The sequence below is a fragment of the Typopeltis vanoorti genome, chromosome 20 (genome assembly GCF_054136105.1).
Source record: "Typopeltis vanoorti isolate ZY-2024b chromosome 20, IOZ_Tvanoo_1.0, whole genome shotgun sequence".
NCBI classification, from domain to species: domain Eukaryota; kingdom Metazoa; phylum Arthropoda; class Arachnida; order Uropygi; family Thelyphonidae; genus Typopeltis; species Typopeltis vanoorti.
In genome coordinates, this window is record NC_143568.1 from 86,631,964 (window position 1) to 86,648,849 (window position 16,886).

The 16,886-nt window shown below is 34.7% G+C and overlaps 1 protein-coding gene across 1 annotated transcript in view; it reads left to right on the forward strand.

Annotated features, from left to right (window-relative positions):
- The first annotated feature begins 3,085 nt into the window (after window positions 1-3,085).
- LOC150095633 (serine/threonine-protein kinase Chk2-like) overlaps window positions 3,086-16,886 on the forward strand; it is a 266,187-nt gene continuing 252,386 nt past the window's right edge. Inside the window, exon 1 of the mRNA XM_090409930.1 lies at window positions 3,086-3,200. Coding sequence (XP_090266056.1) covers window positions 3,086-3,200 — 115 coding nt within the window. The remainder of the gene's footprint in view (window positions 3,201-16,886) is intronic.

Here is a 16,886-nt window from a genome sequence, read left to right on the forward strand (position 1 = left end):
TAATTTTTGGCCATGTTATACTAAATAATGTCAAAAATTCTTCACACTTATTCCTAATACTTCGAGCATTAGTATACATAAACTGCAATACTCCCTTCCTCCCATAATCTCCTTGTGTGCGAATTAGCTCACTCTATATACTGTTAACATTCTGCGAACAATTAATCCCAAATTCACAACGATTAATGACCTTAATACTATTTACAGCTGACTATCACCTGCCTCCCTAGCAAATCTCATTTCCCTGTTTTTGACCCTTTACTCTATCCTTTATCAATAAATGTTCTAAATGCCAAGCTCCTAATCCATTTAAGTGCAAACCATCTCTCTTAAAATACTCCTTCCTTTTATCAAACTCATCCCAGACATTCATAAAATGAATATCCAGTTTCATTTCTGTGCAAAACCTTTTACACAATCTTGACACCAATTCCATTTACTATAATTGTTCTTCTGTTCAATTGATCAGTATCAAATCGTGGTAGTACACTCATGATCTTTCCACTCTCACTCTTTGCATTCGTTGCTATTATTAAATCCCTTCAAATCCTGTGTTACAGAAAATCTTTCGCTACCTAGATCATTCGTCCCTATAACTGCAATAATCTCACTCATTCTTCTATCTTTCCGCAATTTCACAGCCCCAGTTATATCCTTAATCTTTGACTTTGGACAACACACTTTAATTACTCTACCATCCTTCACACCCTTAATTATAGAATTCCCATACAGCACAACATCTTTATCGCTCCTCGTTTCCTCTCACTGATGCTTGTTTTTGTCCCTGATCTTCTCTCACATTCTTTAGTATATTACTCAGCAATCTCTGTGTATCTATTTCTGCACAATTTATTCCATGCACATATTCACTTCTGTTATTCTCATTCCTTGTCATTCTTAATCCCATCCCCATAGTGTCTATTCCATAAAAAACATTAGAACATATTGGAATTCTGAAAGATAGACTATACAATTTGGTCCAATCTAAATTATAAAATATATTAGTCATTCAAAAATTCCGTTCCTTTGTTTCAGGAGAACTTGCACTACACAGTCTACTCCACAATGCCTCTATCAGATACATTGTGATATGGCTGAATGAAACACGTATGTTCCCTATGAAACTGATCGCACCTAACTGGGAAGACTTGATCACTTAAACTTGGGATATTATACAAACCAGATGTATCATCATATATTACACTAAAACGTCTGTGATTATACGAGTTAATTAATACAAACAAAACATTTGATATATTAGAAGACAAATGGACTGCGCAATCTTTCGTTTCTACCTTGACATCAGATTCAAGAGGTGATACCATAGAGACACAAGATGATAAAGATGTTAAGTAATCTGGATTGGCATCCCTAGCAACTGCAGAAGAAATGGTTGACTCAGATGACATAACAAAACTAGAAAATAAAGGATCGATGTCATCACTACCCAAAATTGTGACTGATAATATAAATATCTGATAATTAATAGGCTTTATATGGTTTTTTATTTATAGAATAATTCTTGTAATCACATACATGTGCATGCTTCAAGCACAGTTTACGAGAGATCTCGGCTGACAAAGACTTTATAGGTTTGATTCTAGTCCATTATAGTAAATTGTTTTACACTTCAACGGTTCTCGTATTAGTCAATCTTTGGCACATAAAATATTGTTTCATACATGGCTACTATTATTATTACTGTATACAAGATTAGAAATACGGAAGAGAGACGTTTTCTTTTATTTTCTATCTTTCTTCTTATTGTTCCTATATATACATATATATATATTTTTTTTTTGTATCGTGTCAATGCTCAGTATGCATGCCACCTAAACATTGCATGAATTTCCTGATGATGACGAAAGAGTGTCAAACGAAGGCAGTATTGCAGCATTTTCAATTCCATAATGCTAGATTGCCAAAAGAAAGGTTTATTAGGTTTGATCCCCATCGTCTATTTAGCAACTTTTATTGATCTTTTCCTAGCCAATTTGCGAGGTTAGTCAATCTCTGATCTAGGCAAATATTTTTTCTTACCCGAAATCATGCTTTTAACATTCGTATTTAAACGCACACTATTTGTGACAATGATACGAATCTGGCATCATGAGATGGCAAAATGCGTCTGTCGTACTCATTTCACTGCGCCATTCAATAATCAGTAAGCTATGAATTCAGCTTTTAGTGATGGTGAGGGTAAAGCCCAGCTGCTGACATATTTTCAAAATTTTGTTAGATCTAAGGGACTTCTGCTTATTCTCTTTGGGATATAAAAAGCTCTAGAGGATAACTACTAGGGGCTACTAATGAAAATAATTACTGGATTTATTATTACCTGACACCTTCATGGTATCCAGGAACTCATCACGGAAAGTCACTCCACGGTACGTCACTCATCATCTGTACACTACACATTCCACATTACACCATTTAATATATTACATAATTTAGCATTATGCTATTACAGCCTTCCAATACTATTTTTGTCTTAAGAGACAAAAATTGTGTGTATATCCTAACTGAAGGTGAGTTTGCTTCTTTCACATAGAAGTAGAGGTCTCAGACTAAAATTTTGAACTCTATATGAAATCAACTCATCTTCAGTTCAAAATTACCATGTAAAGATTCTTTTTAGCATGAGAATGGAAATAGCGTCTTTTCCAATTGAATAGCATATTCTTCAGCCGTTTTTCCAGTTCACGCAATATAGATGTTTAGTTTACCTCCACATTTATTTCAATGATCTTCATACTAATTTCATATTTACTTTTCCTGATGCTGTTTGTAATATTTTGGGACAAGGAAAACAGCACAAAATGATGTTGTTTTGGGCGGATTGTGGCGATATTTTGAAAACAAATAATCGCACGAAGGATATCCTGATATTTTTCTCAGTGGTCGACGTTACAGGAAACTGAAACTTCTTGGCGGGTATGTTTGTAAGTTAATCTGTGAGCATGTAGCGTATACTTATTATTTTTTTTAAATTATATTTGTTCTGGAATTGTCGATACAAATATCACGCGAAGTATTTATTTTATTGTCATAATTTTTTTATTTTCTTTTAAATAAAGCTTGAAATATGTCCACTGCAGATTTGAGTGATTTGCCGTTTTCTCAAGAAGAGAATGCTTTCCAAGGACAGAATTGCGTTTGGGGAAAATTACTTACTGTTGATTCTAAATTCAAGCCTTTCGGTAAGTATAATTAAAATGTAGGAAGTATTGTTTGCTTATCAAGACCATAATGATGTAGTTGGTTATGAAAGTAGAGCCGTAGTCAGATCGTTCTAGGAAACTCACTGCGCAGTGACAACCAAGAAGTCCGAAAAAAGCCATGTGAGCAATACATTAGTCAGATAAAACAAATGTGATTGATGCCAGGCTGGTTGGCCCAGTGGTTAGCGTATCCACTCTCCAGCCAAAAGGATGCAGGTTTGAACATAATAATATTATGTCAAACAATAATAAAAATAAAACAACAGTATTAAAAGAAACATCCAAAAAAAGCAATTCAATATAATTTTCTTAACATAAACAAGTAAACAACAAGCATTTACCTGATATGTTGGGATCAGTTAAGAAGAAAATGTTTCATGAAAGACAAGAAATAAATTAAAAAAAGGAAAAGAAAAGAAAAACCCACAGTAGATGTACCTGCAATACCATCAACATCTATAGGATTTTCCACACAATAGCAAGAAGAGAGGAAATACAACCAGTATACTGTACCTCAACATTAACAACAGATTCAAGAGTAAGATAGCAAAAGAATGTATAGATGGTTCCAGCTTTTTGCAAAGTGTTATGGTTGTATCTACAATAGTTCCCCCCTTATCTGTGCATTCACTTTCTTTCGATTCAGTTACCCATGGTCAACCCCATTCTGAAAATATTAAATGAGAAATTCTAGAAATAAACAATTCATAAGTTTTAAATTGCATGCCGTTCTGAGTAGCATGATGAAATCTTGTGCCATCTAGCCTGAGACATGAATCATCCCTTTGTCCAGTGTATCCACACTACTGTATATGCTATTAGTCAGTCTAATAGCCATCTCAGTTATAAGATCAACCGTTGTGGTATCACAACAGTTGATTCAAGTAACCCTTATTTTACTTAGTAATGGCCCAAACTGCAAGAGTAGTGATGCTGGCAATTCAGATATGTCAAAGAGAAGCTATAAAGTGCTTCCTTTTCTCCCCTTTTCTGCCTATCAACCAGTTTCTGCAACCCACAAATCTTCAACCTGTTCTCATATGGTTCATTCCATAGACCTGCTGTCATCTTAGTCACTCGCCTCTGGATCCTCTCCACCTCCTCCCCATCAAGAAGGAACCAAGGTGACTAAATCATTGCTCTATTTTATTATTAGTTATTGTTGTTAATCTCTTACTGTGCCTAATTTATAAATTAAACTTTATCGTAGGTATGTATAGGAAAAAACATAATGTATATAGGATTCAGTACTATATGCAGTTTCGGGTATCCACAGAGGGTCTTGGAACATATCTGACGTGTGTGTGTGGGGGGGGGGGAACTACTGTATTTCAGAATGATTAGGTTGATATGTTGGTTTTATTGACTTTAAAAATCAAGTTTGTTCTCAAGGGCTCATGGCCCTTAAGATATCACAAGGAATAAAAGAAACACAAAGTGACGCAAGAATAAGAAATGTAAAACTGAAAAGAAGACATCAGCTGTCCTTTCAACATCTGTAGAGTATTTCCTAGACTACAAACAACACCAAGAAGATGTCAACAACAATAACAACAGAGTAAAGAGAAGAATAGCAGAATAATATACAGATGGTAATGACTTTTTGTTGTTGATGTGGTTGTATCTGTTTCTGAAGGGATGCAATGATCTGTATTTTCACTAACTTTAAAATATCACCTGATCTGACCTTATAAAGTCATTCTGATACTTTAACCTGATCATTTAAAAATTAACTCAACTTTAAAACTAACCTGCCCATTTAAAGTCAAATGACTGAACTAACCATCAGTCCTGAAGTATTTTCAGGACCGGACAACTCGTAAGTAGAAACTAATGACTTCACATCACTTGCCTTAGTATCCCATAATGCAAACACATATCCTTACGGACATGACCCTTTCCATAATGCATAGCATTATACATGCCCTTAAGGATATGTGCTTTGCATTATGGGATACTAAGGCAAGTGATGTGAAGTCATAGGCTTCTACATACAAGTTGCTCAGTACTGAAAATACTTCAGGCACAAGCTATGTTTGCTTACACTTGGATAAAGGATTAAATCAAGAATATAATTTCTTGGCATCTTTAATTTATAGTATAACCAAGTGGAAAAACTTTCAATAACTACCTGACCTTCTAAAGTCAACCAGCATATCATCCTTTCAGTATACCAGAAAGTCAGTAGTGACAGAAATGCTGCTATCATAAACAAAACACCTATGTTTTGTGAGCTAATTTGACATTTTAAAGTCAGTGAAATGAACACGTGTCACATAAACACTAAAATAAGCCAGCACCAGAAACACTGGTACCAAGAACCAAACACCCCTGTTGATCCTCAAGAGCTAATCCGACCTTTTAAAGGCAGGGAGACTGATATATCACACAACCAGACAAACAGTAATCTCACCTGCGTCAGAAGCAAAGATTGCCTGTATCAGAAACAAAATACCTCCCTTCCCCACTAGAAAAATAAACAAACCAGCATAAATATCAGCAGCACAAATACAGATATTGAAAAAACACCATGACTTTAAAACTAACCCAATCTTTTAAAGTCAATCAATATATCAACCTTTCAGCACCAAAAAGTTAGGGGTACCAGAAAGACTGGTACCAAGAGCAAAATACCTATCGAAAGCTAATCTGACTTTTTAAAATGAATGAACATATCATGCCTCCAGAAATAGAGATGTCTGCACTAACACCAAAAACCCTGTACAAGAAACATAGATACCAAGAATCAAACATCTCTGGTTCTCAAGAGCTAATCTGACCTTTTAAAGTCAGTGAATCGAATATATCACCCCTTCAAAAATAGATACAGCCACAAAAAAAAAAAGAAAAAAAAAAAAGCCAGAACCAGAAATGCTAGTAACAAGAAACCAAACACTTCTAGCTTCTCTTAGAAGAAACCCAATCACAGCTGAAAATAAACAGACAAAAAATAATATCACTCACATTATAATAAATACCCCTCCCCCCCTAAATAAAAGTGTAAAAAGTTTGTAATGGTAATGTTTACACTACCATTATAAACTAATACAAAAAAAGTGAAAAACAAACATTAAAAATTCAGAAACTTATATCAGAAAATGAAAACAAAATCTTAAATAATAAAAAAAAAACAAGTACATAAAAAACAAAATTAATACAACAAACAGGACACAAAGAAAAATAGGGAATGGGGAGGGGCACAACAACATTTATCATAAGAATTGCCAAATCCCAATTGCTATATAAAAAAAAAAAAGTATGACATGAGCAAAAAATTAAACACAATTCTAAAGATAAATGATAAACACCTCTATAATGATGATGGAAAGCAATTAATGCCTCTTCCTGTGATGATAGTGACATGACATGTGAATCATAATATTATTGATTTCTCATTTATCAGAGAGCAGTGCATTTCCTAGAATTATACCATAATAGCTTCTAGTTAAATTATTTAACAAAATAAGGAAAAAATTAGTGATTGAATGAAATTAACATTTACCTACATTTAAAGTTTATAATTTTGCCTATGTAGATAGGCTTTTGCACCTAAAACCTTGAAGGGGTTTTATAAAATTGATGCAAGTGAAATTTCTCAATATATGACAAATTGTCAGAGGACTAGGGGCCGTCCTGTGGAAGTTGGGTAGGAGTGTGGTTAGTAGAGGGTGTGCAGACCAGATTTTTTGAATGGAGAGTGGTGAGTGAGTGGAATAGATTGCCAGAATTGATTGTGAGTTCCTTGATGATGAATGGATTGAAGGAGAGGTATGATAGGATTTGTGTGTGTGATGGTTGATTTGTGATGAGTCTCTGGACTCCATGGAGATGTTGTAAATAATAATAATAAAGAGCAGGTCAGGAGAATGACTCAATTTGTAAGAACAACGCAGTATGAGCAAGAATGAGCAAATTAGGTGAATAAAAATCCTTGCGAGTTTTTTTTTGACATATGGCAAGCAGAAGGAAGAATGATTATGGTAAGATAATGTTAATACATGAAAATGGTAGAATGGTAGCTGCTGCAGAAGATGTTGAGGTATTCAGTGATCAATTTATAAGGGTGTTTCATCCATATCAGGGTGAAATCATGAGAAAATCAAGTATAGAGGACACAGGAGAGGATGGCTTAATTGTGAGTGATCAGAAGGTATTATCATCATCATGAAGGCCTTTCCAAGATTACTCCAAAACTGTCTGTCCATGGATCTCCTTTCCTATGTCACTTCTGCAAATCTGATGATATCATCAATCCTCCATGATTTGGTTCAGCGTTGTGGTCATTTTTTCTCTCGTGGAATTCAATTGAATATTCTTTTGTCCATCGTTGATCTTGTCTTCGAGCAATATGCCCATTCCTCTTCATTTTGTCTCTTTACAAGGCCTTGATAAGACCTCATTTGGATTATTGTGCACTGGTCTCCTGGTTTCCATCGTGATTCTGATAAAGTGGCTAGAGTGCAAACAAGAGTGTTGAGAATTTGTAGACTGCAGACACTAGCAAACTGGAGAAAGAAGGGTGATATGATTGACACTTACAAACTTCTGAAAGTCTCATACACAATTTCAGTTGATGGAATTTTTCATTTTATAGAGGGTGGGAATAGGAAGAGAGAGCATCCTTGGAAGTTGAGAATGAATGCTGTCAAGAAGGGGGTGAGATCTTGATTTTTCTCTCATAGAGTGGTGCGTGATTGGAATGGATTGCCATTGGATGTTGTGTGCACATTTAATGACAAGACATGCATACAATGTGAATGAATTCAAGAACAAGAATGACAGCTTGTGTATGTATGAGGGTGATCTGTAAAGTTCTTGGCCTCGACCATAGATGTCAACACTATCGACAAGATTTTTTTTTTTTTTTTTTCCTAAGTTGGTCCATCTGTTATAAGCATCCATGTGAAATTGCAAGTCATTCTATCCAGTACTTTGTTTTGTACAGCTGTCTGAAGCAAAAGGGTTGTCTGTATTTGAAATGGATAAAATTGAGTATGTTGCGGTTATAAAATTCTTTCTAAAAGAAGGTTTAACTCCAAAAGAAATTCATTCAAAGTTCATAAAAGTTTATGGGCACACTCTTCTCCTTCATTTTCGACAATTAAGAAATGGGCTGCCGAGTTTAACTTGGCCATACCAGCTTTGAAGATGACCATGTGAAGGACGTCCAAAAAGTGTAACAACACCAGAAATCATTGATCAAGTGCACGATATGGTATTGGATGACTGGGAAGTCAAAATGCGTGAAATTGCTGAGACTATAGGCATTTCAAAAGAAAGTGTAGGATAGGTTAGGTTTTCATTTGCATGAAGAATTGCAAATGAAAAAGCTTTGTGCAAGATGGGTGCTGCGCTTGATCACAGCAGATCAAAAAATGCACTCTCATGAAAATCTCTGAACAGTGCTTGGAGCGTTTTAACAAGAATAAAACTGATTTTGTGCATCGATTTATTACTATGAATGAGACTTGGATTCACCATTACACACCAGAATCCAAACAGCGGTCAGAAGCTGGTTGTTCAGCACCAAAGAAGACAAAGTCGGTTCCATCAGCAGGAAAGGTCATGGCATTGGTGTTTTGGGATGCTAAAGGCATTTTGTTTATCTTGAAAAGGGTAAAACAGTAACTGGGGAATATTATTCCGCTCTTTTAACCAGACTAGACGAAAAAATTCATGAGAAAAGACCAGGTTTGCAGAAGAAAAAAACCATCTTTCATCAGGACAATGTAACCTGCCCACAAAGGTGCTTTGGCAATGGGAAAATTAAGGGATCTGCACTATGAATTGTTGGAACGTTCACCCTATTCCTTGGATTGTAACTGTATATATATTTTAAGTGGTAAGTCAGTATTAATAATTTAAGGTGATAAATGAGGATGATGTATAGGCTCCGTCTGACTTCTATCTGTTCCCAGAACTAAAACTCTTCCTCGCTGGTCAACATTTTTCTTCCAATCAAGAGATAATTGCAGCTGTAGAGGGGTATTTTGCAGATCTTACTGAGAACCATTACAGGGACAGGATAATGGCACTAGAGCATTGCTGGAATAAATGTATTAGGCTTAACGGAGATTATGTTGAAAAATAAAAAATAATTTTGAAATCATAAATTCGTTTTTTCGTTGTTAGGCCGAGAACTTTTCAGACCACCCTCATAGTATGTGGCCTACCATGATGAGGCCCTGATTCCATAGAGGTCTCTCTTAATAATAATAATAATAACAACAACAACATCATCATCATCCTTTTAAAGAGCTGAGTTGAATATCTCCTAATACATATACACTGGTTTAATGCTGTTTTCTTTCTTTAATGTAATCCATATAGATGATGAATAAGAGTGGAGATGGTGTGCAGCCTAGTCTTACACCTTGAATATACATCATCCTCATATATCATCTTAAATTATTAATACTGACTTACCACTTAAAATATATATACAGTTACACCCCGAGTTACGTAAATAATGTGTTCCCTAAGCCTTTACATAACACAAATAAGTCAAATTTTTAAATTACGTAGATACAATAAATTGTTCAATTCTACTCATACCACTGTCTTACATTAATTTTTTTGCCATTAATCAGATATTTTTCATTTTCGGATTAAAAAAAATCAATTATAAAAAAATTTATTAATTGTATTTGAATAATATACATACTGTAAATATGAAAGTATGAAAAATACATAATATAAAAGAATATAAAAACAAACTGAAATATTCACTTTTCAAATAAAAAAATGTCTTGTGACAGCTAAGTTGGTTGTTCTAAGGAATGCTGTTCTACGGGAAGTTTTATCCTTCTTTGTTGAAGGCTGAGGGTAGTCGGGGTCGTCTGAGTTGTCATGTTGACTTTGTTGTGAACGGCATCTCACAAACATGTCTAGAGTAGATTGTGTGGTCACATGCTTCTTGTCCTCATAGATGGCCTTGTAGCTAGACATATGAGAATAGATATGGTGGCTAACATTTTCGAACCGCTCATTGTTCAGATCCATCGATTCTAATTTTCCTAATGCCATGTCTATCAAGTTAAAAACCTCAGCTATGCACCTGCACTAAGCAACAAACGCATTCATATGCACTAGTAGATTTATTATGTAACTGTGAATTTACGTAAGTTGTGTGGTACGTAAGGGGTGTAACTGTACACACACACACACACACACACACACACACACACACACACACACACATACAATATGTATTGCTTGGTATAATGTTGTATTTACACAATATAATTATACTGGTTTGAACTGTTTTTCCCTTGTCACTCTGTTGTATGCTTTGTCTAAGATCTACAGAACTTAAATGCAAATTATTTTTATATTCTCCTGATTTCTCAGTTATCTGTGTTATTTCAAATCTAATTCTGATTACTTCTACATGGCTTTATTTTACATCATGTATTAATATGTATTTCTCTCAAATATTTTATTCCACTATTTTGTCACTGTTTGTTTAACTTAATCAATCTTTCAGGATAATTACTTCAGATATCTGGTATCTTTATCTTCAGTTTTCACATCAGTTTTCTTTTGTGTAACTGCTCTTATACCACTTAGCTTTTTTTGCATTTTTCTGTATATTCTTGGCACTTGCTGACTTACTCATTAGGAACTTTCAATATACCTCTTTAACTTCTTGAGTCCCTTATAAAGTATAGATTTTTCTGTCCTTGCAAGCAACCTCCCTTTATGCCTCTAGTTGAATCAGAGTTTTTCAAGATTTCAATGTTTGGTTTTTGTTTTCAAAGTCTTTCATATGTTGTCCAATAATATGTTTGATATTGGGCAGCATATTTGAGTCCACAGCTCACCTCTGAAAGTTGCTCAGGTTTGATTCATTTTAAAACTTTCTTACATATTTTTTTGCTATATGATATTCATTTAATTTTACTCAAAACTAAATGGTGTCCACTCCCTTTTCCTTTGTCAAATTCTGTATATATTCTTATATCCTGAGCTACCATCAAGCTATTACTATCAACAGTATCATAGCTATAAGACTTTTCTTATTTCTTGTGGGTTCTCTTCGTGTGAATTTATATACATCTTTATATTGGAATATGGTGTTAGCAATGGCTAATCTATGTCCTGAACAGAACTTCATCAGCTACTTACTGTTATTATTAGCTTTCTCCATGTTTTTTTTTTTCCAAATTTTCTCCCAACAGTTTTTGTTTGGTATTTATTTCTTACTTTGCTGTTTTACTCCCCAACAAAGACCAACTTTTTTTTCTCTCATGCTCTGTTCTCTGGATGTCAGTTAAAATCACTATAGTCTTGGACAAGCTATTCTCTGATTGACTAAGGGTGTAGACTGTTGTTGGTATTTTGTTGTTGTAACCAAAAATTTCTCTTCATGCTCTGTGGTAGAGCAAGGACAGTCTCTTAGCAAATGACTGGAACTCATTCCATTGGTTTGAAATGCTGTCCAGAACCTGGATAGAATGCTATATGAGATTCCAAACTTTCTGGCAATATCAGTAATTCTGTGGCCTTCAAGGTTTCCAGTAATTCTTCCTTGCATGAAATCATCTAGATCAGTGCTTCCCAAACTTATGGATGTAAAGGCCCCCCTTGGAAAAATTAAAATATTTCACAGGGACATTGGAAAAAAAAATCGTAATACAGACATATATTATTATAATATTTATTGTATTTATATTCAATACTAAACATACACAGCGAATATTGCAAAACCCAAATGCAAATATTACATTTTTAGCATCTTACACATTTGACATGGCACACTTAGTCTTAAAACATTTTTAATTTGTTTTCATTATTTCATGGTCCCCCTCAACAAAAAAAAAAAAAAAAAAAAAAAAAAAGGCCACCAAGGGGGCTGCAGCCCACAGTTTGGGAAGTGCTGATCTAGATGATGCCTTGGATATATTACAACACATCCAAGTTTGCAATTATTTCCTTCATGAAATGAGCTTCCTTCAAATGCAATTTGCTTAGCACAGCCTTTTATCCTGCTGAGTGCTATCATGTGACCCCTTTGCATGCAATTCAGAAATTTGAGTGTGTACCTGCTTTCTGCTCAAAATTATCAGTTATACAAATTGCCACAAGCTGATTCATCTGAATTTGCAGTTATAATCTTCAAAAATAGCGTTTGTCCTTAGGTTTTGGACACCAGTGTAATAGGCCTTGAAGGCAGTATCACTCTGGTCCATGTGTTACAGGAACGTATAAGTGATTGCAATTTGCATACATTGTATGTCGAGGAATACAAAGAAAAAAACTTTTGCTCAAGTGATGTTTAGGTTCTTTTTGAACATATAACATAATTTTGATCATTCCATTATAGATAACTAGATTTTTTTGCATGGCATACAAAAGTGACAATTTTTTTTCCCTTTAATACCATTATCAGTTATTTTGATTAAAATGAAATAAATTAAATTGTCAGTAATTAATAGCAAAATAAATTATTATATTCCCCCCCTCCCTCCTAAAAAAAGACAAAAAACTTACTGTTTTATTATTTCCTTTAGTGTTACAAATGAAAAAAAAAAGATGGATTACTGTTTTATTGCATTTACTAGACATAATGAAGCTGTCATGGACAAAACCTGTATAGCTTAGTCAATATCAGTGATTCCCTTTGGTTGGAAAGATCTTGGTTTGAATGCTGTATATGGCACAAAAAACCTTTTAAGGCCTTCTCAGCTGATGGTGAGTTGGTCTCAAATGAAAGTGGCAAGTTTTCCTCCCAGAAATGAGTCTTTCATCCTGCAAAACATTCAACCCTAGAATACTTAATAAAATAACAGAATAATTTTTCTAGAAGAATTCAAATAGTTAATAAACCTGATACACTGTCCTCATATTGCCAGTAATGCACTTACCTCATAGTAATGGCGTTTGTTTTGTGTCTAATCTCCATTGCTGTTCATTGTGGTGAAGAATAATGTCCTAGATACAGTTAATGATCAGAAAGAAGAAACAGCTGTGTTTGAAATGACATGATTTGGGCATATTCAGAAGAGTTGTAGAAGAAATTGGACAAATGGAATAGTGTGACATCGACAATGGAACCATAATCTCATTACGTTTATATGTCAACACATTGCTGTCATAATCTTGTACTCTTCTCACAATTTCAGTGTGTTGCCAAAATTTTAAGTCTTTATCCACCAACACCAGATCCCTTATTTCCTCCAAGATACCTTTCCATGTGAGGGACCTGCTCTTGGTGGATGAGTCCTCCAGTGATGTTACTTTCCCCTTTCATTCTTTCTCTTTTTCTATGCTTTTCTTCCTGTATTCTTTGCTCTACTTTTTCCTGATTTCCTTTTTACTATCCTGTATTCCATATCACAGTCACTGGGACCCAATGGTTTGCCACCTTTTTAGCCATGCAATGCAACCTCTGGAAATCCAGAAAGGGAATCCTGGTAATGTTGCACTACTTTGGTTCCTGTTTTTGCAAGAAAGGTAGTCTTGAATGGACAAGCCAGAATCACTTGGGTAGTGGGCTTGCCTGCAAGGGTCAATTTACAATAATGTCCTCTCATGAGAGGATCAAACCCTGTCTTCATGTATCCTAGAGGTTGTGTACTAACTATCTTAGTACACAACTTTCTGTAATTTATTTCTGTTCTATAACAAGTTCTGCTCATTTTGCTTCTCAAATGAGATTTGACTCCCTCCTTCATACTTCCTTTTGGTCATTCTGTTAAATAATATGTTAATTAGATAAATGTCTGCACCATTGTTAAATAACATTAATTTTTTAAACTTAACTTTACTTTTTCCAACTACTTCTTTCAACTTCACTTAGGTTAGGCCTATAAACTACTTTAACATAAACTTCTCAAGGTTAATCTTAATGTGACTAATTTCTGTTCCCTCCCCCTGCTATTAGACAAACTTTATATTCTAAGTTCACTTAATGTGTGCAGTTCCCCACTCTCATACAAATCAAATTAGAAAATTTATTATCGACTGTGCCATCTAATTTTAATAAATATTGCTTGAAAGTTAGGGTGAGGAAAAACAGGAATTAATCACTAAATATATATTAATTCTCTATAAGCAAGTTGTGACTATTAGTATCTTATTATGCCTGCAGGTTCGCATTTTTTGGAGATAGTGCATTAGCCAAAAGAACAGATCAGGTAGTTACAAAACAAAAACATTTATTTTACTAGACAAGAAATACATTTACACTAGAGAGATTTTGCAATTATCACACTTAACCCTTTTTCAAACAGGTAATGCAATCTGTATGACAAAACTCCCAATTACTAGGTAAACTCATTAAACATAAACTATGTACATACTTGCACACTGTGGTAACAGATTAATTAAAATCTTTCCCTCAAATACTGACATAAATATAGCCTGACTATATATCAATTCTCAGTAGTACAGCTCTCTATGCTAAACTAAGTGCACATTCACAGTCTTAACAGACAAGTTTTGTAATAATATTTCCACAAAACTTTGTGACTTAGTTACCACCTTATACACACACGTTTTCTTGTAGGCACATTCTTGAACCCGAGATGCACTTTCTAATTACAAAAATCTTGCTTTTTTTTTATTTTTTTTTTATGTTGGGCCCATATACAGGAGGTTGGCTGGTCAACCTATAGTACGTTAGTACCGTATATGGGTGATGGGTTGTGAAAGGGGAAACTTGTTTACATTTGATTCAAATGCCTGTATATTGTATTCCTTGGGAAATATGTCAGGGGGAAGACTGTTCCACAGTACTGCAGTAGCAGGGATGAATGAGGAGGAGAAGAAACTTGTTCTGTGGGTTTCGAGGTGTACTGTAAAACAGCACTTCCCAAATTGGGGGCCGTAGGTTTTGTTGAGGGGGGCCGTGAAATAATGAAAACAAATTTAAAATGTTTTAAGACTACGTAGATTTTTTTTTATTTTAAAAGAAACGTATTTAACTTTTATTATTTATTATTTCTTTTTTGTTATTTTTTATATTTTAATGTAAAAATTCACACATTGGTGTTGGTTCACAAACTTTGCTTCCTGCGTATTTCGGCGCTTAATGAATATTAGTAAATATTGTTTATTCATATGTTTCATTTCAAAGCAGTGGTTAATTGTATTTACTTCGAATGCTCTCCAGGGAAGTTCCAAATCTTCCTGTCCCTTTCATCAGTCCAAATCAACAGTCCCGTAATCAGGGACTGTTGATATTGACTTTATATACATATCAAAACTCTTTTTATATTATCACTGTCATCCGAGCTAGTTTTCTGTTACCAATAAAAGTTTCGCATATACTTCACACATGAAAAAAAGCTTAAACAAGTTCATGTGGAGAGATAGTAACTTGCTTGCAGTGGTAAACAACACCCCTCCCTAACAGCCAGTGAATAAGGTATTAGGAGTCTGTGTAATATATTTCTCAACAAATAGTGCAATTAGATACAACTGGGATAAAAACAACCAATTAATGAATCACATGTCCCCTCATACAGAAACTATGCTGTATAGACTGAAACAAAACCATATGTTGCATGGGCAAACACAGTATCTAACTAAAAACTATTGTATTAATTAGATGTGTGCGAGTTCGATTTCTCAAGGCAGCAATAAAATTCAACTGAACGTGTTAAAATTCGTAAAAGTGTTAAAACTAAGTAATATATATATATATATAATGAATGTTATGGCAGTTTCACATATGGAATTCGGTTGAAGAGAGTTAGCATTTCAACTCAATTGTCAGCTATGCTTTTATCTTTCGGTTGCGCGATCTTTTGTTAATACCGCACCAATCATATGCACGTTTTAATAACCTGCCTTTGCTGTCTGTTTCGCGTTAGGATTAATTACCTTAAATGGAGAAAAGTCACAAAAGAGAAAAATGTTCCTGGTCCGGCGATTCCCTTATTCAGGTAATATTCACTAATTTCATGTTATCAGTCTGTGGTGTGCCAGTATCGGTAAGTGGTGATATTATTTGATCTATTCTACGTTAAAAAATTTAACCCTGAGATGGATAAGTGGCTGATAAAAAAAAAAAAAAAAAAAAGGATAGTATTTCATATTTTACCAGAACAGCCCGCATCGTCTTCAGAACCAAACGGTAAGAGGCAAAAAAATGTAATACATGCATTTGATTTTTGCAATATTCGCTGTGTATGTTTTGTATCGAATATAAATACAATAAATATTATAATAATATATCTCTCTACTACAATTATTTTTCGGGGGGGGGGGGGGGTGAAATATTTTAATTTTTGTAAAGGGGCCCTTGACATCCAGAAGTTTGGGAAGCACTGCTGTAAAAGGATGTTGGGTGGCAGCTATACGTGTTCCAATGGGCTTGGTACAGGGTGGGGGAATTATCGATGCTGTTTCAGATGAACCTTCCCCGTGAAAGTATTTATAGAATATACAGATTGCCTACTTACATATTCACCATAAACAAAGAGTCCAATATACAGCATACTTCTTCAGGACTTGAGTGTCTTCTTTTGATAAACTTCCTGGTTGCTTGGGCATCATAGGCGGTTGCTAGTAGATCTTACCTCTGTCAGACATTCAATATGGATTCAGCCGTAGTTACCACTGGGCTTGCATGTAACTGTTGAGGAAATCTGTCTGCTGCGATCTGGAGATGTAGGGCCTACAGTATTCGAACGGGAGAAAAGCCTTGGCGACGAGTGG